This window comes from Rhinolophus sinicus, linkage group LG11 (assembly GCF_036562045.2).
Source record: "Rhinolophus sinicus isolate RSC01 linkage group LG11, ASM3656204v1, whole genome shotgun sequence".
NCBI lineage: Eukaryota > Metazoa > Chordata > Mammalia > Chiroptera > Rhinolophidae > Rhinolophus > Rhinolophus sinicus.
Genome location: NC_133760.1, coordinates 54,941,166 through 54,965,141, shown reverse-complemented (window position 1 = coordinate 54,965,141; position 23,976 = coordinate 54,941,166). Strand labels below are relative to the sequence as shown.

The 23,976-nt window shown below is 43.9% G+C and overlaps 1 protein-coding gene across 1 annotated transcript in view; it reads left to right on the top strand.

Annotated features, from left to right (window-relative positions):
• CNTNAP2 (contactin associated protein 2) overlaps positions 1-23,976 on the top strand; it is a 1,478,782-nt gene that overhangs the window by 1,376,634 nt on the left and 78,172 nt on the right. The window contains exon 21 of the mRNA XM_074316028.1: positions 20,629-20,722. Coding sequence (XP_074172129.1) covers positions 20,629-20,722 — 94 coding nt within the window. The remainder of the gene's footprint in view (positions 1-20,628; positions 20,723-23,976) is intronic.

The following is a 23,976-nucleotide window of genomic DNA, read 5'->3' as shown; positions in this document are numbered from 1 at the left end:
AAAGGCCTTAATAATCATATTATGCAGCACTCAAAACACTTTCATATACCGTGTTTCCCCAAAAATAAGACCTAGCCAGACCATCAGCTCTAATACACATTTTGGAGCAAAAAATAATATAAGACCCGGTATTATATTATATTATATTATATTATACCTGGTATTATATTACATTGTACTGTATTGTATTATATTATACCCAGTGTTATATTATACCTGGTATTATATTATATTATATTATACCCAGTATTATATTATATTATATTATATTATATTATATTATATTATATTATACCCGGTATTATATTATATTATATTATTATTATACCCAGTCTTATATTAAAATAAGACCAGGTCTTCTATTAATTTTTGCTCCAAAAGACGCATTAGAGCTGATGGTCCAGCTAGGTCTTATTTTCAGGGAAACACGGTATATCCTCATTTGATATGCTCAGCCTTCTGATTGGGACAAGCTGATGCTATTAGGCCCATGCAAGAGCTGAGAAAACAGAGATTAAGAAAGTTTAGGCGACTAACAAGATCCCAGGGATCCATCACAAGAGACAGACTCTTACCTAGAGCCCAGGTCACCAGACCCCTCACTCACCCCATTGCCTTTATAAACAGTCAAAGGAGCCAGGCTCACCCCTGCCAGTTTGCCTTATAAACTTCTGAAAATTTTTAGGAAGTTTAAATAAAACTAAGTCTTTGGGGGAGTTCGTGTTTTGTTTGGAGTCGATTAGGGTGGGAGTGGGAGACAGTGAGTCGCATGCTTGTCTGATGAACTGTTGTGACCTACGTATGTTGTGTTGAGAGACAGGAAGGTGGAGTGTGCAGCCTGGAAGGTGATAAGACAACCTTCTGTGTGGCTCAGAAAATGCCACCTGAAGCCAGAAGGTGAAACGGGCATGTTCAAAGGCTCTTTAGGAAAAGAGTTGGCTAGAGAAACTTTTTAAAAATTGTTTGATCGGCTAAGATTATTTGGTTTAATTTTTTTCTCAAAAATATTAATAAAGATGCCAGGAATTCCACTTCAACCCAATAAGGGAAAACCCTATTCAGGCAGTAATAATGCTAACAGCAGTAATAGTAAGTGTGGTAATACCAGCAGTACTAGTACTAGCAGTAGTAAAAGCCATCAGTATTTCTTGTACTGTGAACCACTCTTTTCTTAGTGCTTTACAGGCTGCACTTTAGGTAAATAACACTCCTATGAGAAAGATACCGTTATTCCCATTTTATAGACGATAAAGCAGAGACATAGAGGGGTGAGTAAGGGGCAGAGTTGAGGTACAAATCCAGGTCTGCCTGATCCCCAAGCCCAGACTCTAAGCACTGGTCTGAAATTAAACATGGGATAGTTGGGATGGTCAGATGCAACAGACGGCCCTTCCTCAAATAGGCCAACACCTCCGCCTAATTAGGAAACCGAGTTAGAAAACTGACTCGGTATGGTTTCTACTGTGGGGGAGGAAGACATTTTCCTCTACCCTTCCAGGCTCTACCAGCTGGTTTAACCATTAAACCTATGTGAGATGGAGTCACAAGAGAAAACAACCAAATGTAATTACACACATACAAGTATGGGAACCGCTTGTAGATAGGTCAAAAAAGGTGACCTCTGGCAATAATTGTTATGGGCGAGGCCCACAATTTGAATTCTTCTAGATAGTTAAGGAAAGGCAGAAGTTTCTCCTTAGCCTTCAGGGTCTCCATTGCCTTCAGCTCAAAATAATCCACATGACAAAGTAGCACCTGTGGGGGAGGCCTGGTCTGCACCCCTTCACTACAATGTATTGTTAGATAACAGACAAAAGGTATATAAAAGAGTATGCAATAAGATCTCAGTTTTATAAAACTAATGACTTGGAGCCTTTAAAACAAACCATGAATACTGTTTACGCTAAACAAGATACATCACCTACTGCAATTTGTGAAAAATGATATTCATTTTTGAAATTCTAAATTAGGTGATAGTCTCCTTGGAAAAACATAATGTAGTGGGGGTGAAAACACATTTGTTCAAAGAAATGGCCTAATGGCATTTGCTGACTGTCATAAAATCCTCATTTCTATGAGTGAAAAGAACTAAGAAGTACAACTGTAAGGCCAGTGTTTTCGGCCACACATAAAAAGTTTCATGTGCAATGTTCTAGTAAGCATGAACAGAACCTGTCTTCCCGTTGTACCATTCTTCCTTCTGTGGTAACATGGAGTCTGGACTGAAATCAGACACTGGAACTGAAATGAATTATTTAAATACGCCCGCCTTTATTTCCTTTGAACTTTCTGCCCTTAAAGAACAATGAAGAAAACGTGTACAGATGTAAATACTCCTGAAAATTTTAATATCAGAGGTTGTTGAAGCCTTTATTAAAGAAAATAACACTATTTGGAAGCATTAAATCTTTTTAGGGCTGTCAGAACAAATAAAGAAAGTTGACCCAGCTAGCCTACGGCTCTCTTCTTGAAATTGCATTTACTGTAACGTCTTCCCTTCGGCCTGTTTAGTGTTTATCCGCTCTGGGTGACGAGCTCACAGCCTTGCTTGTGCACTAGCAGCGTGCTTGGCAGACGGGAGGTGAACGCAAGAATAATGATGAGCCCTTGAAAGTCTCCAGCGTCTTCCCTCCCAGAAACACTCGGATGCACTCAGTCAGTCCCTATGGGATTCTCAGCAAGTGTATTCCTGCTTCACCTTCCACTTTCATGGAAGACTGACTCACTCTGTTTAATTCTGTGGAGGGCATGGATCAATCCATAGCTTGAAACTAAGGCCGTCTCCACACCTAGAGGTCTGGGCACCCCATATTTAGGGAAATAATTCTGAGATATGCAGTGGAGATGAGATTAAGATCCTGCTGGAAAAGAGAAAATGTTCTCAAGATGGTTCTGGACTGTTCCATTAAAAGAGGCACTTATATTTAAAACCATAGGAGAGTCGCTAAGAATTTAACACGATGACCTCTGATGGACAGTATCTCTTACCCATGACTACTGCCCAGCGCACCGCATGACAGCAAAGTTCCAAACAGCAACCGTTCTTAAGCCGGACGTGGATGAAATCAGTTGGTCCTCAGTACCCTTCCGTGAGGCTACCTGATACGGAGTGCCTCTGACGTTTACTCAACCTCAAATAAATAAATTTGAGGGGAACAAGGATATGCCGGGTGTCTACTGGAGGAAAGAAATTCAGGTAGACAGTGATGAGTTGGCAATGGGGTGAGCAAGGTGTATCTTCTACCATCAAGGAGTTCATATTTTGGGAGGAAAAAAAAGATGTACACGAGGCCTGACGATTGTGTTCACGAACTTGTTGCAATGATGTTGCTCACCTTTTTTGATATCTGAGGGATTATTCATTATAAATTTGTACCAACTGGACAAATAATTGACCAAATTTTCCATTTGGAAGTGCTGAAGAGGCTGTGTGAAAAAGTTAGATGACCTGAACTTTTCGCCAACAATTCATGGCTTTTGCATCACGACAATGTACCAGCTCACACGGCACTGTCTGTGAGAGAGTTTTTAGCCAGTAAACAAATAACTGTATTGGAACACTCTCCCTACTCACCTGATCTGAACCCCAATGACTTCTTTCTTTACCAGAAGATAAAGGAAATATTGAAAGAATACATTTTGATGACATTCAGGACATCCAGGGTAATATGACGACAACTTTGATGGCCATTCCAGAAAAAGAGTTCCAAAATGGCTTTGAAGGGTGGACTAGGTGCTGGCGTCGGTGCATAGATTCCCAAGGGGACTACTTCAAAGGTGACCGTAGTGATATTCAGCAATGAAGTATGTAGCACTTTTTCTAGGGTGAGTTCGCGAACTTAATTGTCCAACCTCGTATACACTCGATACACGTTTCTCTAGATAGCAGGAACCTGTTGCACCTAATCCTGCTCTAGAAGACACTTTATCAGATTGGTCTCCCTATCAACATGTAAATAATAGAGAGGGGATATTGCAGAAGGAAATATTAGCAGTTTGGGCTGGCAATAGGGCCGTAGCTCATAAAGAGAGATTTCCCTTAAGGATGGCATGAGTCTAAGCAGAGACCCCCATGGGTGGGGGTTGGTAAAATCAGAGGTTGTCACTGAAACATAAATGCATCAGAGTCCTTAGGGACTGGCTCCTCCACTTCAAAACTCTTGTGTTCTCTGGCAAGTTCCCGAACTCTCTGTTTCCTTATTTGTAAACTAGGAATAAGGCCGCCTACTTTTAATGGGGTTTGTATGTGTTAAATGCAAGTCGACATAAAAACATTTAGCACCGTCTGTCTGCCAACAAATGCTACTCCACTCCCTCCTTCTCAATTCCCTTCTCTGTCTTAAAAGCTAAAACAATAATAATAATAGATCACCAAGCTAGTCATTATCAACAGGGTCTTCAGGACCACGCCTCCTGCTCCTTGATTTGCGAGTCTGCCCACCGAGCAAGTCCCAGGCACCTGGAATGTTCTCAGCGGGCCATGGGGCTGTGGCCTCTGTGAGCCAGAGTCTAGCAGAAGAGCCCATCGATCACACAGACATGAACCAAGGCCCAATTGGAGTGTAAGCTTGTGCTGAGCAAACACAAAAATGGGGTGGCATCAATCATCCTGGGGGTGGGCGGAATGGATCCGAGAAGACTTACAAAGGCTTCCAAGCTGTTCCTTAAAGGTTTGCCGTGGGGGTGAGAGGACCACATTCTCTTACTCACCTTTCACAGCAAGGATTCAATGTTTACTCCTCCGCAATTCAGAAAAATCAGGCAGAAGAACCTAAGAAAAAATAAGTTCAACCCATCACCCTCATCTGATCTGAAACAGAAAAAGACCCATAATGAACACATCAGCACGTCCAAGTTTTTTTCATTTCTTCTCGAAAGCAATTTCGTCTGCAGATGAATTACGCAGGGTTGGACGGGACCTCCATTCCTACACTCCGGGAAAATGTGTTTACTTTGCTTTGCATTTCTCACAGCTCAGTGGGAAAGCCGTCGCGATGCAATTTCTGACCCAGTTCAGGGTTGGAGGTGTCAGTTCTCTCTTTCCTTCTCCAGAACACAGCCAAAGCTTATAAACCCAACGTCGGAGAGTTCATTTTTTTCTTCCAAGCACATTGAGCATATAAATCATCTCTAAGAAAGCAGATAAGGTTGCTGGATTTCTATTTTGTCTGGCCTGAAAACCAGAGTCCAATCTGTGAGGCATTATATTGTTATATCCATCTGCAGTGCACTAAAATCACTCTCAGAGATTGTAATGCTCAAAGCTATTTTTCAGCACAATAGGCAGAGCGGGTTGTTTTCCATGCAGAGGTAACTGAAAGCAGGCTCCTATCTCACGTAAATTTATCTACTCTCTGAAAAATAAATGTATCTCAACATGCCGTCTGAGGTTCTGAAGGGTTACCTGCTGCCCTTCTACTCAAGACAGGGAAAAGTCAGCCCTGGGAGCCTGAGGGTATTGATGGAGCGGTGGCCTGGAGCGGGTCCTGAGCTAGTGTCAGCCTGCCCTCTAGTGGTCCTTGGCCGTAACTGGTGCTGAGAGGGGAAGGAGAGCTAGTTCAGGGGAGGTTTGCTACAAATGCTGGTCTAAATCCAGAGTCGTGGGTTCTGGCATGGGTCATTTGCACCCACTGTGAAATGCCGTGACAGCGGTGGGACTGGGTGTTGCTTATACAAGTGGAAGCCCGCCACTGGGGTCAAAGGGGATTTTGCTTACACTTGCACGTTGGTAGCTCTGACCCCAGCCCTGGGCACGGGAGTGCCTCAGGGAGTGTTTGCTGAGTGGCTGAATAAATGACTGAATCGAGTTTCTAAATAAGGGATTCTGAGCACACACCATACACGTGATGCTTTTTAGAGTGCATGGATTCTTTCCGTTTTTAAGGTGTAGTTGAATTGCATTCTTCTCTCGTCATCACTTCATGAATCGAAGCAATTAATCCTACTCTGATATGTTTGAGATGAGGAAATATGCTGCAAATGTTGGAGGGGGTGGCATTAAAACAAACTTTGTGGGTAGTAGAGAGGGTCTGGGCCTGTAGTTCAAGAGTGAGGATGAAGGGAAGGCACCAAAAGGGGGGGGGGGGGTCAGAGAATAAAGCAACTGAGTAAATGGCTGCCCCTCTGTCAAACATCCTTCCTCATATTGTCACCCAGGGCCGTCCAGAGGTTGAACTGTGAGAATAGACAGTAGAAATTATCCCACTCTACCAGCCTGGCTCCTGGTCCCCTGTGAAAATAACACCAGGATTGGGACTGTCAGCCCCGTATCTTCTACCTGCGCTTGTGTGCGTGACCCCACAGCCGAACACCAGAGAGCATGCTGGCAGCAGTGAAGTAGTTGACAGGTTTCTGTGGCCTTCTCTGAAAACCTGTCCTGCTTCCAGGGATGGATGCAAAGGCGGATGGGTTGCACAGATGAGAAGATCCATGAAAGGAGATGGAGTCCAAATGGGTGAGAGGAGGACATAGGCAGAGGCGATGCCAGGTGCCCCTGCCCAGGAGAGTGCCGTGGGCACCGGGCCAGCCTAGCTTGGTTGTGGCACGAGGTCCAGGCTGGCATCGTGAAGAAGCTGGGACTTGACCGGCCCACAGACCTCTGGGCTGTACCTCTCAGGAGTTACACGTCCTGTTGGTCTTTGTAACTTACTTAATCTCGGTGCTCGGTGCTCAGGTTTGTCAACCATAAAATGGCGTAAAGAAGAGTATGTGCCCACAGGGCTGTTTGCAGATTCATTGAAACAATGCATGTCATGTACTAAGGTGGGCTCTGACCTGGAGTTGACCTTCAAGAAATCTTAGATGATAATGTTGAGGAGGAAGAAAAGGGCCAAACTTTTTGGAGGTTGTTCTTTGTACTTCTCCTCCTTCTCCCAAATCGTTTCAGCAGCGTAGTCTTTCTTCCCAAGTCTGCCAAGGGAACCCAGGCAGAGTGTCAGGAACTAGACCTTCTGTAGAAGATTGATGGCAGAAGAGCTGGGATTCGGGCAAGGTAAAGAGCGGGTCTGGGGTCTCCGTGAGGTTCAAGAGCCACAGATTCACCCAAGCCTTTTCTGGAGTAGATTTGAACACAGGATCCAAGTCCAAAACTACATCTAACAGGCTTTCAGCTGGGAGTTATCTCAGTCGGTTTTGTTATAGCTTTCACACACACCCACCCACACCCACACACACCCACACCCGCACACACATGCACACTTATGCAGGGCTGGGTCACAGGAAGATTGAATGTTCTTCTTATCTCTCTTACATCATTTCTTCTAGTCTTTTCTATTTCCCATTCTTCATCATCTCTACTAAATTCTCCCACCCTCCCTCCATTCTACTTCCTGGAGCAGGGTCCAAACATAGCATGAAAAAACTGCAGCGTTCCCAGGGTGCTGCGCTGTCCTGCTTTTTGTAAGCCGGTACAACTGGTCACCAGGCTGAGCGTTTCGGCCCATGGCATGTACCCCACATTCTGAAGCCACTCTGTATTGCAACAGTTTCCTTGGTACACGTTTCCACTCTTTCACCTGGAACAGAATTTGAAGGACGTAGCTATCAGTCCTCTGATAATGCCGATGGTTAGACTTCCTCCTGAATATTCTTACTGCTGCCAACACCCACTGGCAAAGCAATATCGCTGGACCCTCTGTACTAAAAAGGATGTGTTTGCCGAGTTTTTTTCATTATCACAGACTTTACCTATATTCCAGTTAAAATCAATAGAAACATAACCTTTTCAACCACATAAAATGAGTTCATTTTTATTATTAGTCTGTTTCTGCCGTTACAGTACTGTGAATGCAAAAAGAACCAGGTCAGCTGAAGCTCTGTTGAAAGACCATTAAAGAAACAAACTCAAAGTCATGTAAATACTGAAACCAGTGCATTAAAAAGATCAATAAAGTAAAAAAACACCTGGGATTGCTTTATTTAAACACCCTACATACGAGAATCATTCCACAATCACAATTTGAGCAAACCTGGAAACCTAGAAGACCAGCCAATAAAGAGGAAAATTTTGTTTTATTAAATAGGTTTAGAAACATAAAGCCCTCAACTACACGTAGTCTGATGAGACACACAGCATTTAAATATTTTTCAGTATTTTAAAATATCTGGCAAAGAACAGTTGATCAAGGAATACCATTTACTTAGGAAAACCATTCGCTCCTGGGGTTAGGAGAACGATAGTGATTGAAAGCACAGTTTCGTTTCTTTAACAATAACAAACACAGGATTCAGCTATAGTGACAGGGAGTCCTAAAATTGCAGGGAGTTGGGAAATGTTCTTTCTAACGACACGTAACAGGCTAGCTTGCACAGAGTAATGTGTATTAAGTGGAATATTTACTACTGACTCAGTTTATGGATTAGACAGAAATCTCTTGGTGCCTCAGTTTCCCCCTATCTGACTATAATAATATCCTTTTGTACCTCTTTCCTAGATACAAGAACAAAGATGATTGTGACAAACCTCTTCAAGTGCTTCCTTATAAACTATCATATACATGCAAACTTAATGTAAACTTGCTTAGAATCATTCTAGAAGCGGATGGTCCTCCTGGACCATGAATTCCAACCCCTGACCCAACTTAGAATCACCACCAGCCCCCGCCTGACTTCACCAGCTATAGAAAACAAGCTGTTCTTCTTTTTAAAATACCACTTGCTGTAGCTTTCTAATTCAGAAAAGAGCACAGAGGAAAATTAAGTTTGCTTGAGAGTCAGGTTGAAAGCCAGTCCCTCCGTTTTCCCACTAATGCCGTCTTGCCTACTCAAAGGACATTGTGACGACACTTCTCTGTAGTTATGACACTTCTCCGTCCTCCTTCTCCGTCTGTTGGTGGCTCATTCCCACCAACAGACAAGCATGTGGACATTTCTCTCCCTTAAAACACAATTTTCTCCTGAACCCACTTTCTCCTTTTTTTTGTTTTTCTTGGCAATAACTCTCCTGGAGATACTTGTGTGTTCACTGTTTCAGGTCAGCTTCTCCCACACTCTCTCTTTTTTGTTTTTGATCAACTGAATTGCGGTGTAAAATGCATGAAATGAAAGTACACCCTTGAATTGTGCAGAATGATGAGTTTGGACAGGTGTGCACACCCATGGAACCATCACCACTGTCAAAATAGAGAACATTTCCAGTACCCCAGAAGGTTCTCTCAAGCTCTAGTCCCACCATCCATTGCCCCAAGCAATCGCTGGTCACACTTCTGCTTTTGTAAAACCACAGGCTTGTTCTGCCTGTTCCATACCCTCATATGCAGTGGTACCTTGGTTTTCGAACAGAATCCATTCCAGAAGACCGTTCGAGTTCTGAAACGTTCGAAAACCAAGGCACGGTTTCCCCATAGAAAGTAATGCAAAACGGATTAATCCATTCCAGACCTTTAAAATCAACCCCTAAAACTGCAAATTTAGCGTGAATTTTACTATCTAACGATACCATAGATCCATAAAATTTACGGCTTTCGTAAACCGAAATGTTTGTCAACGGAGACATTTGAAAACCAAGGTACCACTGTAAATGGAATCGTAGAGTATGCAGTATTTTATGTCTGGCTCCTTTGGCTCTGCCTACTGGTTCTGAGTCATTCTTGCTGTTGTGTGTGTCTGTGGTTGGATTTTTTCTGGCTACACAGTGTTTCATTTCAGAGCATAGCGCCATTTGTTTCTTCATTCACTTTCTGATGGACATCGGGGGTATTATAACCCTCTTCGCGGGTACTATAAACACACCTGTTATGAATGTTTGCACACTTATATAGATAGTGGACATCCTTTTTTCATTTCTCTTGAGTAACTACCTGGGAATGGAATTGATGGGTTGTATGGTAAGTACATGTTTAACTTCGTAAGAAACTGTTTTCTATTGTATGTCCCCTTCGGCAAAGCTGGAGGGTTCCCGTTGCTCTCCATAGTCAGCAGTATTTGATATTGTCCATCGTTTTAAGTATAGACACTCAGGTGGGTGTGTCATGGTGTCTCATGTTGGTTTTCATTTTCATCTCCCTGACGAGTGATGGGGAACAACTATTCATGGTGCTTGTTGACCATCAACAAATCTTTTGTAAAATGTCTGTTCAAGTCCTTCCCCCTTTTCTTATTGGACTGTTGCCTTTTTATTATTGAGTCATGAAAGTTCTTTACGTGTTTGAGATACGATTCAGTGGCCAGATGCGTGTGTCAGGGGTATTTTGATCCCGTTTTCTCTTCCACCCATTCCCAGTCGTGCTTTTGCGCACTCCCCTACAGCTGCTCTCCGCGGTGGTCATCAGGCCATCAGTGACCTCCTCACTACTACATCCAAGGGCTAATTTCAGTTGTCATATTACTCCACTTAGAGGCGATATTCGACACACGTAATCCATGGCCTTTGAGGGCATCACCGTCTTCTTGTGTCTTCATTGACCCTTCTGTTCAGTCTCCTGCCTCACCTCTTTCAGTTGGCCTACTTCTGGGCTCAGTTTTTAGTCCTTTTCTGTTTTTTTCCACTCCCTTAGTGGTTTCACCCAGTGGTCTATCTTTACATTTTATCTACATGCCCAAAACTCCCAAATTATTACGTCAACCTGAACCGGTCCCACAAGTCCAGATTCATACACCAAACTGAGTACTGGACATCTAACCAACTACTGGATGGCTAATAAACATTTCAAACTCCATACCTCAAAATCTGACCTCCTGACCTGCCCCAGCTCCATGACCTGCCTCATTTGCAGCCTTTCCAGTTTAGTGGATGACTACTCCATCCTTCCAGCTGCTCTCGCCTAGAACCTTGGGATATCACTGTCTTGCTCTCACACTTTACATCCAGCCTCTCAGAAAATCTTATTGGCCGTACTTTGAAAACACCCAGACTCTGACTGGTCTCACCACGTCCAGAGCTGCTGCACAGCCTGAGCTTCCGTCCGACCTCCTGGCAACCGTCCTCTCCCCGGGCTCCACACTCCCTCCCTCACCCCTGCAGGGGCAACCTACACACCAACTTCCCATCATTTAAGGAGGACGTCAGATCACGTTGCTCCTCTGCTCACAGCCGCTCACAGTCCTGGTTTCTCTCAGAGGCAAAGCCATAGGTTTTGTGATGGCCTGCGAGACCCTCCATGAATTAGCCCGTGGACCCTCTCTGGCATCACCGCCTCCTGTGAGCCTACGCTTTGTTCACACCACGCTGGGCTCACTGGCTGCACTGCCCGGAAGTCCCGCTGTCAGGGAGCTCGCACTGCTCTCTGTGCCTGGAGTGGGCGCTCCTGGCGTATCTGCCGGGCTGACTTCCTCACATTCTTCCCATCCTTCCCCAGCTCACGTTGTCTCAGGGAGGCCACCCCAGCCACCTGATGAGGGCAGTCCTAGCCTCCTTGTGTTGCTCTCATTTGAGGGAAAGAGAATGTATCATTTCCTAAGATAGTGCCTGTTTTTTTCCACGTCTCCCCATCCTAAAAAGGAAAGTACGTGGGCAAGGATGTATGTTATTTTGTTCAGTCATGTAGCCAAAGGACAAGCAGTGCAAAACACATAATAGACTCTAAGAAAGAGTTATTGAACGAATGAATGAACGAATGAACCCAGAATGTCACTCCAGGTTCCTTTCAGATGATATGCTCCCAAGCAAATTTTCTCCCACCCTGTGAGTCCCAGCCATTCGCGTTGGCCCTGTTCCATTACTCTCTCTCTTCTCTTCCCCTAGAGGAGGCTGACCTCTTGGCTCCATGGCCACTGGCTTTGGCCAGTGAGACGCTGCCAAGAAATATGGAAGGCAAGAGCTGAGAGAAATCAGGTCTGCCTTGTGCCCTCCTGTACCCTGCCTTCTGTCTGTCAGCCTCAGAACCCTTCCCTGGCCCTGCCGTCAAGCTCCCTCCCCTTGTCTTTCCATCCAGGAATAACAGTGCCCTCCCTCCAAGGCCACTCCTCGAGCGCTAGCATCCTTTGTTGGCTCCCAAGAACTGCCCACGTCTTGATAGCCCACCCCTCCATTAAATTCTCATCGAATTAACAATGTTGGAGGGAGGGGGCCATCTTCTTCCTGCCAGGACCCCGACCAGCACACCATCCATGTTTTGAACCTAAACTCAGCCTTGTGAAGATTCTGTGGAATGTCATTTTGTTTTAGCCACTGATTCTAAACTATTCATGTTTATTTTTTGAACTCTTGTTTTGTAATTAGCTCCATCTCTGCAAAGACTTCTAGAACCAACGGCGTGGAGTTAGGCCAGAATCCACAGCTTAGGCACACGGTCCTCTCCAAGGCGGCCCTCAGTTCAGATCAGCCACAAGTTTGGGGTCCAGACACTCTCACTTCTGACCAGCCAGCTACAAATCCAGGAGTTCCCACAAACCTCTCAGGCTCGATAATTTGGTAGAATGATTCACAAAACTCAGAAAAGCACTATACGTACGATTGCAGTTTTATTATCAAGGGTGCAATTCAGGACCTGCCAAAGGGAGAGTCACAGAGGGCAAGATTTGAGTCTCAAAGGCAAAGCTTCCTTGTCCTCAGGACACATCCCCCTTCCTGCTTGTTGACGTGTGACATTACACGACTAGAGCAGATCTGAACTTCCATGCCCAGGGGGTTTTCTGGCTTCATTACATAGTTATGATTGATTCCTTCCCTGGCCAAGAGGTTGGACTCACGCCCAGCCCTCACACAGAGCACCTTGGCCCACGGTTGCCGCCAACCTTCCCTTCCTGATAGACACCCAAACACCCACCCCCAAAGGACTTCCAGGGGTCCTCTCTGTTTCTAGGCTCTTTCTTCCATGGGTATTCTCTGATCCACAACATAGCCACCCAAAGTGACACTTGCCACCTTCTTTGGAGTACAAACGCACACACCACTCAGAGCATTCACTGAATAGTAAGCAGCCTTTATGGAACAGCTCAGGGACCTGGGGAGGCACACGCGGCATAGTGAACTCTTGAACAAGGAACCGCTGACTGTCACATCTTAGGTACGTGTCCTCGATGGCTGTTGTATCCGTCCCTCTGTGGAGGTTTCTCACAGCCTTTACCCCATGTGGTGCTGGACTTCCGTTTTCTCTCAGATTCCTTTTCCTTGGCTTCTGGCCCACCTCCAGGTCTCCCCACTGGTCACCTCAGCTCCCCTAGAGAGAATTGGTATATGTACGTGTTCCGCCTCAAAATGCCTCCACTCTGCCAACCTAGGTACTTAAACCATGATGTCAGTTATTCTCTCAGTATCACACGTTTTAGAATTTGGGGGTAATACTTTATAGTCAGTTTTCATATGTGGTTTTATAATATTATCCCCTACTTGTGTTATAAGTCTTATATTTCCAAAACAAGAGTCGAAGCGCCTTGAACCCCGCTGGGAACATCTCCGTAGACACATGTTCAGCTTTGCTCTAGGCCCAGTTCACAGGGAGGCTGGGCAGCAAAATCACGTGACAGACTTTGTGTGGCATTAGGAGGTATTAGGAGGCAGGTCACGGACTGAAAGACGACTGCCTAAGAGATAGGGTCAGCGTGACTTTGGCTCCAAGCCTCCTCACCATCGCTCATATGATGACCGTCACTCATGCCCGTGTGGTCTGTGGGATGGACACTCGCTGGACGGGTAGAACCCTCTCAGCAGTGCACGTGGCACACGTCTCCTGCTGATGCAACCACCCTGCTCACGTCTGAACGTGCGACTAGTTGTGTATTTCTGTGAGGGGCTCATCTTTAGATAAAGTCCTTGTCTCTGGACCAGTCACAGTAATGGCCCCACGTTGCGAACTTGACAGTCAGAATAGCCACCCAGTCCCACACCGACCAGTGCAACAAACCTCGGCAGATAAGCAACATGGCTTCAAGAACATCTCACACACCAATCTACAAATTTCCCTATTTGTACATTGGTTAGACAGACGTTTCCTAATACATCGTTTTTATCGATGGCTTTATTAGAACTTCTCCCGTGCCACTCACCCAGGAATTCACAGGAGCCACATTTAAAAACACGCGCTTGACAAATCCAGATGACCGAGGCTAACAAAAACTAAAATAGAAAAGGCCTCAATCGTCTTGGTCCTGTCTACATTGTTTCTCATAACTGTTCTTAACTCATATTCTTTTCATTTCAAAAAATGTTGCCATTACATTATATAATTTTAGCAACATTATATTTAATACCTAGTTTCAAAAGTGACCGTTTCTAATTTTTTTTTTAACTCATTTTCTTTGTTTTTTTCCTCCCTGTTTTCACCCACTTATTTGTTTTCTCTTCGTCCTGGAAAGCCATTTTACAGTTTATCACAGGGTGGTTTGCCGTGCGCCCTACAGGAAAATATGCCACATGAAATGATTGAATTGATGCTAATTATGTTAATTATCTCAACTACCCACTATGTGTAATGATTAAATTTGATGGTTATTAAAATGATGGTTATGAAAATGTATAAAAACTATGAGTTATTCTCATACTAGATCTCTAAGAGGGAAATTAGAGGTATAATTACTAGAACTGGTTCAGATGTTGATTTTTAATGTGCTTCGTAATCACCTTCCAGATTCCACATACAAGTCAAAACACAGACCTGAAAGTGCTAAGTGTATTCTGACCAGATTCTTTGAAAAAATTATACAGTGCCTGGCCCATTCCTGCTCTAAAAGTCTTTGAAATTAATGCTGTTTCCGCTGTGAGATGAAAATTTCCCCCTCTTATTCACTGATATTTATAAAACTATACAGATTTATTTAAGAGATTTATTTATTAAACAGAAATTGAGGTTGTTTTTCTAAAAACACTTTTTTTAAAACACTATGCTTTAAATAGTATTCAGTTTTTTTCCAGTAGGTGGAGTATTAGACTAGGGAAAGTAGATCAACATTTGAAAGCTAATATTTTTTGTTACCATGTTGAGAAAATTTTGATATACTAAAGCATAAATCACCTAATGGGCTCGTTTATTCTTTTTACTGCATCAATGCTGCAGGATTTCAATTGCACTCAACCTTAAGAGGCAGATAAATTGTACTGATTACATTACCATATTAATGATGGCACGGTGACAATAGTAAGAAGTACTTATAATACCTCTCATTTTTAAATTGCTTATCAAGCCATAAACGAAACCTCCTGACATCTCTGAAAAACAAATAGTACAGCAAAGAAAGATCTGTCTCTTAAATCCTTTATTTCTCAAGCTTTAAGCAGTTCCCAAAAAGAACATTCCTTATGAGTTTAATGTTAGTTCAAGGCCGACGCTACCACTTCTAGGCTGTGAACTTGGGAAGGTCACTAACTCTAACTGGGACCCCACTTCCTCTTCTACATTTGTAGGGGGACGGGGGAGTGATAAACTAGCTATTTCCAAGGCCTCTCCTGGCTTGAACAGTCCTGCCTGAAACTGACCTTTATATAAACATCTCCTCAGGGCTGAATGCAGGAAGCCAGATTTGCTGGTGTGTACGTGCATATGGCAGGGACAGCTCTTGTCATAATGTGTGGGTCTTAGAACTAGAAGTGAGAGAACTCTGCTTATCTGGGGACTGGTAGTAAAGTGAGTGGGTTACATGATGATTTCCAGAAGAAGAATGGATGCATGCGTCGTGTTTGGTGAAAGGAGAGCAGAAGAGACCACCAGGCAAAGGGCTGAGAGGCTGGGTCGGGTCAGAGCAGAAAGGGAGGGAAGAGCCCCCCGCTGCCCCCCATCCTCATTCTAGGCAGGTGCCACCTTCCCCTCTGACCACTTCAAGGCCATTTACCGTCTCCTGCAGAGGCAAAGGCTCCTTGGCTTGTCTGTCTGCCTGTAGCTGAAATATTCCAAAGGAGGCGGACACCATGGAACACACTCAGGCACCTGTTATATGTCCGTGAGAGGTCTTCCTCGCTGCCCAATTATGAAAGCGTGACCATTTCTCATTTATGCCACAAGTTCTGTTACAGGGTAGGGTGTTTCTTGGCTTCTTTCCTTTCCCAAAATATCGCTGTCAGTCAACAGGGTTTATGAGCAAATCAAGGTGGAAGAGAGCATGACCTCCCAGATGAGAGCCTATAGTCTGCAGACTTGCTTGCTCTTGGAGTTGGAGGGTCAGTGCTATGCTCAGGCAGTGCAGGCTGGGAGGAACCTGGTGTCCTGGTCCCGGAGTGGCTTATGCTGAGCTCAAGCCTCCTGGGTTAGTAGATAGGGTCCCAGAGCATAAAGGTTCAGCATCCCAGATGAGCCATGAGTCAGTTTCCTTCGATGCATTCTCTAGTATGGGGTCCGGCTTACACCCAAAACAAGTGGCCATGAAATTATACGAGGGCATCCATCAATGGGAAGCAAAAGCTAGGGTTTCCCTATCTTAAACACACACACACAGTGATGACTCATTTAATAATTGCTAAGTGAGCACCTAAGATGGTACAGGCCCGTTTCATGTAGGTTGTAAATGGAGCAGGACATTTACTAGATGATGCTGCAGAAAGGGAACAGCCAAAAGTCCAGAGCTGAGGTCTGTCCCCTGGGCTCGGACATCGGGGTGTATTCCCTCTGTATTTCACAGGCGGGTGTGGTGGCATCAGGCCCTGGGCTAGCTCTGGAGAAGGAGGGGTGTTTGGGCCATGGCCGTTGTCCTCACAGAGTCACTAGCCAGCCAGAGGAAGGGAAGGGATAGGGTGCAACCTTGTGACTGGTGGCAGACTCACAATTAACACTACTTCTTTTTTTTAAGATTTTATTGGAAAAGGGGAACAGGACTTTATTGAGGAACAGTGTGTACTTCCAGGACTTAACTCTACTTTTTTGTCTCCCACTGTCATCTAAGTTTTTTCTGTGTCCTATCCATTAAGGAAAACAAAGTCACTTGGAGTCAGTAAAGAGGCAGAAAACATTCAGATGAATTTCCCCCCCATGCTGGGGTGGAGTCCCGCCTTTCCAGTTGTCAGCTGTGAATGGCCTGAGGCACAGATGGGATGGAGAGCAAGGTGGGAGAGGAAGCTAGTCTCCTGTAAAGTCCAGTAGTTCCAGGTTGGAAGGGACAGGGAGAGATGGGTCACGGATGCGATGAGCTAGCCTGTTTCTCATCTCTAACAGCTGTTCACTTTGGTCTCTGCCTGTGTTTACCCTTGAGCTTTTTGACTTGGAGTAAAACCATTCATCGAGACGGTCTGTTCTAAATCCAATATCTCTGAGCCACCTCCTCCAAGTATTACCCAAAATAGGGGATTCAGAAATAAGGCAGGAAACAGGAAATCAGAGGCCCCTGGGTAGCGCCCCAGAAACAAGCCCTCGTAGCAGGTTTTTGTGTCCCTTCTCGGGGACAGTGGCGAGAAGTAATCCATGCTGCTTAGGTCTTTCTTCTCTGTTCCTTCCCCACCTTCTCCACTTCACCCCCAAACATACACTGGCTGATGAAACCCTTTCAAACTCTGACAAGGCCAATTGTGGCTTAAAAATGGAAATGAACCAAAATCGCAAAGCAATGTGTGAAGGGACATTAATGCTCTAAATTCCGTGTGTAGGGCCCGAGCTCCAGCCCAAATCGGTGGTGCTTTTAATGACTTACTGGTGAGTGTTGAACACAGTCGGGTCCCCTCATGCCTGTCGCAAGGCACACGGAGTTGCAGTCTTTCGTTTTAAGGGGCCTCTATTACACAGGTCCTTAGTACCCCGGAGCTGCCAGTGGGATGACCACCCACTAAGTGTGCAGCAAAATAGCTCACGTGGACCCCAGAGAAATTACCTCGAAGTGATTACGCTTAACCATGACAAATGCAGCAGGGTTCATCTGAAAAGGGACGGCCATCTGGCAACACAGTGAGACGATATAATGTGACATGCATGTTCTTAGGCTTTTCAGATTGAGCTTTCCTTGCCTCATCCGATTTAATGCATTTTCTCTTTGAAATGTAAATATTTAAAATGCTTCTGATCCTCTCCCTTCCCTAGTTGAGAATGTTGTGCCAGGTCAGGGGACTGTCACTTGGCAGCTTATCATTCTGTCTGTGCACGTAGCTGGGGTAGCCAGTTCCACCACCTCAGAGATATAGGTCTATATGAGCGGATGTATCTGAAGGGGAACAGCTGGAAGTAACCTATAGAGACAAGCTAGGAATTTAATTGCACTGTGAGCTCAGTGCAAATAACATAAAATGACCTCCAAAAAAGCAAAGTCTATCTGGTCTGGAGCCATAGAAACAGTTCAGGGAAAGGAAGGTATTTCCATGGTGCAGGTCAGACCACGTCTAAGAACCGATTTCACGTCTGTGCCCACTGCTTGAAGAGTTGCACTAACAAATGCCAACACATTTTTATTGAGGACCTACTATGTGCTCAGCCCTGTCCTGGGCCCAAAGGCACAAGAAATCTGAAAGTCTAAACATAGAAATTTGATACTTTTTAAACATTGTGGATTATACATACTGTGGAATACTGGTCCTTCATGCAAATGATGATTTAGTTGTACATGCAATAACACAGAAGGAGTTTCATAATGCATCATTAAGTAATGAAAAGTAAATGCAAAACAATGTGCTGTTGGGTTCCATCCAATTTTTGTAAAAAACTGAAAGACTACCTACAAAATTAACATTAATTATAGCCAGATGGTATTTTTTCTGCAAATCTGTACTATTACTTTTCTATAATGAACATATATTGTTTGTGTCTCTTTTAAGTTCTCTAACAAGATAGATTAAATTGTAAGAAGTACTTAGGGGGTATCATCACTGTGAAGCATCGTAGAATTGCCTATTAGTTACATTGGCATTTTGCAGTTAGCTTTTTTGACGGAGCAGAAACAGGAGGGACAGCAGCAGTTACCCGTCTGTGCCACTAGATGGAACCAGAGCAACTATTTAGCCGCAGAAACCAAGCAGCCTTTCAAATATGAGATCCTCTGGCTAGAATAAGTGTTTATTAATGATGCACTTGAAATTATTTTTAAAAAAAAGCTTTTCAAATGTGTGGTAGAACATGCCAGTGTTTGCTTTAATAGTGTTTTTGGATTTTGTTAAACAATATTACCGGATACCCATGCACATGAAAACTCCCCAAATTCCTGAGATGTGGCCCTTCACCTTGACTTTTCAATGACCTCTAGGTTTCTAGTAAACAATTTCAAGATTCAGGTGTAGGTACTCATGAATAATTGCCGATCATTCCTCAGAGCTGCTCCTTCTCAACGTGGAGAGTGCGATTAGCTCCCTCCCTCGTGCTCTTTCCTGTCACCCTCTGGTCCCCAGAACAGGCTGGCCTCCTGCAGCTCTGCCCATCTTGGCCGTTACTGGTTACTGGCCAGGACCCAGGAGTGGTTCCAGTTTCTGGAGTCTGTACGGCTTGTACGCAGTTCCCACAGGAATACCCGTCCTGGACAGCTGGACACAGTGCTTTCTTCTGATCCACACCTTTCCTTATGCTTACCTTAGCAGGCATTAAACTCACTTCAGAAAAACAAAAGGTTACAAAAGAGGGTTTTCACAGGTGGATACAAGGAAGTACAGAAAGCTCTAGGAGCTCACAGCTGGGGAAACACTACTAGACATCATGGGTTCTGAAAGTCAGCTAAGGCAGGAAAAGCTACGTAGGGACAAAAATTACCAGAGAAGTCCTGTGATTCTGGGACACCATCGTTGACACTTTGTCCGTGGGGAATGTAATGACAAATGTGCATTGCTCCCATAGCCATTAATATAAGCTATTTCCATCTGCTTCGTTTTCCCCTCCCTCTGCTGCCAGCTCATCTCCCCTCTGAAAAAACAGCCCTGCTGGTGGGAATGTGTCTTTGTCTCCTCTGGGCTCTTATGTCCCAGCCCTGTGGCAGGAAGAACTTACCCTCATTTTGATAAGAAAGAAAACTACCGTGTTTCCCCAAAAATAAGACATAGCCAGACCATCAGCTCTAATGCGTCTTTTGAAGCAAAAATTAATATAAAACCCGGTCTTATATTATTATAAGACTTGGTATTATTTTATAATATATATCATATTATATTATATTGCCCAGTCTTATATTATACCCAGTATTATACCCAAATAAGATCGGGTCTTATATTAATTTTTGCTCCAAAAGACACAATAGAGCTGAAGGTCCAGCTAGGTCTTATTTTCTGGGAAACACGGTATGTATATTTACCCAACTTGAATCTCAGCATTTGAATATATATACTCATATACCTATATTCATATGTAAAATATATGTTCATATTCATATTTGAATATATATGTATATGTGTGTGTATATATATATGTGCATATATATACTGAAGATCAATGTTGGTCTATAAGCTGATTGCACCAAAACAGGGCAACAAGCGGATCCTAAAGAAAATTCATTGGTATACATGTAGCATTTTCTATCTCAGAGGTCAATCCTGGAGATTGAATCAAGCAGACTTCATTCTATTAAAATGAGCAAGGATCTTAAATCCAGCAAGTACATGATCCACAGAAAATGTGCATACAGTGGAGAACAATTCATAAAGGGTCTTCACTTACCAAGTTCAAATTGTTTTCAATTAACTGCAGCAAAGGAGGAGATGGGCTTCCTGTCTCCTCAGGCTGGTATTTCAGAGTCCACACTGAGGAAATAAGATATCCCGAAACCAATTTCAAAGGGTAATGTCATCATCCCCCCAGGAAGATGCGATTCCAGTGCAGGATAGATAGTGACATTCTTCTACAAGTGACTCTTGTTTTCTTCCTGCAGCTGGACCATTATCCTTCTGTGAGTTACCATCTGCCAAGTTCATCTGACACCCTGTTCAACTCTCCCAAGTCGCTCTTTCTAGGAAAAGTTATCGGTAAGAATTTGGGGCAAATGGCTCATGTCATAGATTTTAAAGCTGCTAATTCACCTTTGAAACACATTGTGATTGGTGGTTGAGGCTCCTAAGTCAATGATGGCGATGGGACCTGCATTATGTGGTGTGTGACATCAACTGAAACACACGTGAAGGCAAGTGTCAGCTCCCGGTTCCTTCACGTAACATCTGCTCATTGGTTATGAAAGACCGCCCCCCACTAACAACATGTAATTTAACTGTTTCTTATGCGAAGCATGTCAGCGTGATTCTCTCTTCCTCTCACTCTTGAGAATATCTTACCTGATATTATTGGCAATTCAGAAGGCGAATTGGAAAATGGTGATAGAGCATCCTCCCCGGTGTGTGATGGTGGCTTTAAGCGTCACCGTTGCCCTATCCTTTACTATTGATCATCTATCCTTTACTATTGATTAATCAGCTAGATTAAAATATTGATATAATTAAGTATTTGTAAATGATTCATGTAAGCCAATCTTTTTTTTTTTTTTTTAACTATGAGAACATATACGAACCCAAAATGGAAATAGTAGGATGGTGGGTAACGTGCTGGCCAAAGAGAAGGTGACTCTGTGTTCAGTGGGTAGTGGTGATCAGAACGGTATTAATCGTAAAAAACATTCATTTAAAACGACGGGTGTGGGAATGATAATGAGAGAACAGGAGACTCAACCTATAATCAAAATAACAAGAATATACACTTACATAGGACTTACTGAAAGCCAAGCTCCATTTTAAGCACTTTAGATATATATGCACTCATTTCATCCTTATCACCATTATATGAGATACTCAAGATTATTATCCCCATTTTACAGATGACAAAACTGAGACACAGATAGATTAAATAAATTGCCCAAGGCCACCTGTTTAATAAATGGTGGGACCAAAACTTGAACCCAGACCTCTATGCTGCTAATTACTGTGATGGTTGACTTACCAATGAAAAGAGAAACAGGAAAAGAAGGCTTTGGCAGCAGAGGTTGAGCATGTGAGGAATAAGCCCTATATCCTAGGCCAGAGAGAGGCCAAGAGCAAAAAGTATTCCTGGCCTTAGAACCAGGAGCCCAGCACCAGGCAAGATGGCAGGCAAGCAGAGTTTCCATGAGGCCCCAGAGGAAAAGCCCACGTCCTCAGTGAAACGGCGGTGGGGAAGTGAAAAGGAATGAGGGCGAAACCTCACTGACCACCTACTGTGTCTTAGGCATCGCGTTAACCATTTTACACGTGTCAGTGTGACAACTAAATGTCACAACTGTCCAGTGACAGAAGACCTGTGATTGTTATCCTCCCTTTCCAGATGAGGAAACGGAGGCTGAGGAAGGTTTATTTGCCAAAGTTACTCCACTAGTAGGAGGTAGAGAAGAGTTGTGAAGCTAGGTCTCTCTGTGAGAGTCCACGGTCAAAAGAACTTGTCACTGAGAGTCAAGAGCCATCAGGGCTGCAGCCAAAAGGCACGTGATGTCACTGGTTAGCGACAGAAGTGGCTGTTCCGTGGAGTAGAGCCCAGGCATTCATAAGCGTGTATAATACTCTGCAGACCACTGCTACCTTACTGTGTCGAAGATGGAACTAAGGTTCAGAAAGAGCGGCAGTTCTCTCATGAAAACAGGTTTCCCCACAGCAGCACTGTTGCCTTTTGGGGCCAGATAATTCTATGCTGCGGGGTCTGTCCTGTCCATTGTAGGTTGCTTAGCAACACCTGTGGCCTCGACCCTCCAAATGCAAGTAGCACCCCCAGATGTGAAAACCGAAAATGTCTCCAGACATGGCCAGATGTTCCCCCAGGAGGCCAAAGTCACCACCAGTTGAAAACTCCTGGCATAAAGTCCCCCTGCTGGTCGTTGGTGGTGGAGCTGGGATTGGAAATGAGTGATGTGTGATGCCAAGAGTTGGGCAGTCGTCCCTCATAGAACCTGCATCTGGCAGAATGATGAAGACACAGGAAGACACCTGATACCCTGAAGATAAACTTTGTTAATGCAATGAAAGGAGTCACAGCAAGGACCAAAGAAGTCACGTGGGTGCCTGGGAGGCTGTGACCGCCTCTTGAAGCCACGTTCCTTACGTGTTGGTGACGTTAGTCGGAGCAGGCGTGGGGAGGAGTATTTTTAAGTTTCCCTTTGAAAGCGACACGTAACTTCAGTGAGAAACAAGCAATATGTATTCACCAGCTGTGTAAATATTCGTGTGTAAAGATGGACTGAACTTCAAACAGACATCTCGTGTACTCCTGTGAGGTTTGGACACCCCTGGATATCAGGCCCCCACGTTGTTGCTGAGCTAGGTCAGCGGCTAATCAGAAACTGATCTCATAAAGGGAGGAAAAGGAGACGGATCTAAATAAATAATATGCCTTCACATGAGTTCTTTGATGTGCACTGCTGGAAAAAGGACACATAAAAGGGTGGAAGAAAGCATAGCTTATCGAGGACAAACGTGATCTTTCTAAAGGGAGTGGGGGAAATTTATTCTGGAAATAAAAATGTGATCGCTCTCCACCAACATCAGAACTTTAGAAAGAGTCGTTACATTTCTTTTTCAAGACGTCGGGGCGCTAGCAGCAAACACAACTTCACAAAATACAACTGTCAGCAGACCTACTTATGTCCATTTTTTGTTTCATTTTCTAGCTGAGTGATGCCGTCAGCTTTGTGTATCTAATTCTCAGCAACAGATTTAATCGTCTCTCAAGAAATCTTTAATACAAGGAGCAGAAGCATAATTGGAAGCCTGACGCAGGGTCTTTTGTTTACTCGCAGTGTTTTTGTTTTTGTTTCTGTTTTTCGACATTTCTACCAATGCCTTGTATAAAGACACAAATAGGATGTGTATTGCATTTGCAAATGACACAAAGCTGAGAAGCATGGTTTAATAAAGCTGGATGATGAAAAACACTTCAAAAGTGTCTTGACAGGCTAGAAAGACAAGATAAAAATAATGAGATGAAATATAATAAAGATAAACTTAACTCCTGCACTTAGTCCCCCCCTTCAAAAAAAAAATCATATAAGTAGCAAATGGAAGACTCCTAAAATCATGAGAAAGACTGATGGAGAGTTTTATAGGAGCCAACATTATGTGGTGATTGACTTTGAAATAAATACAGTTACTTACTGGCCTGCCTTCATAAGAGAGTCGTGTCCAGAGCAGGAAGTAGTGTTAGACCTCAGCTGGGACGTCTTCAGCAACTCAGTTTAATATGACATTAATCATCGGAGGAAAAGACTAGA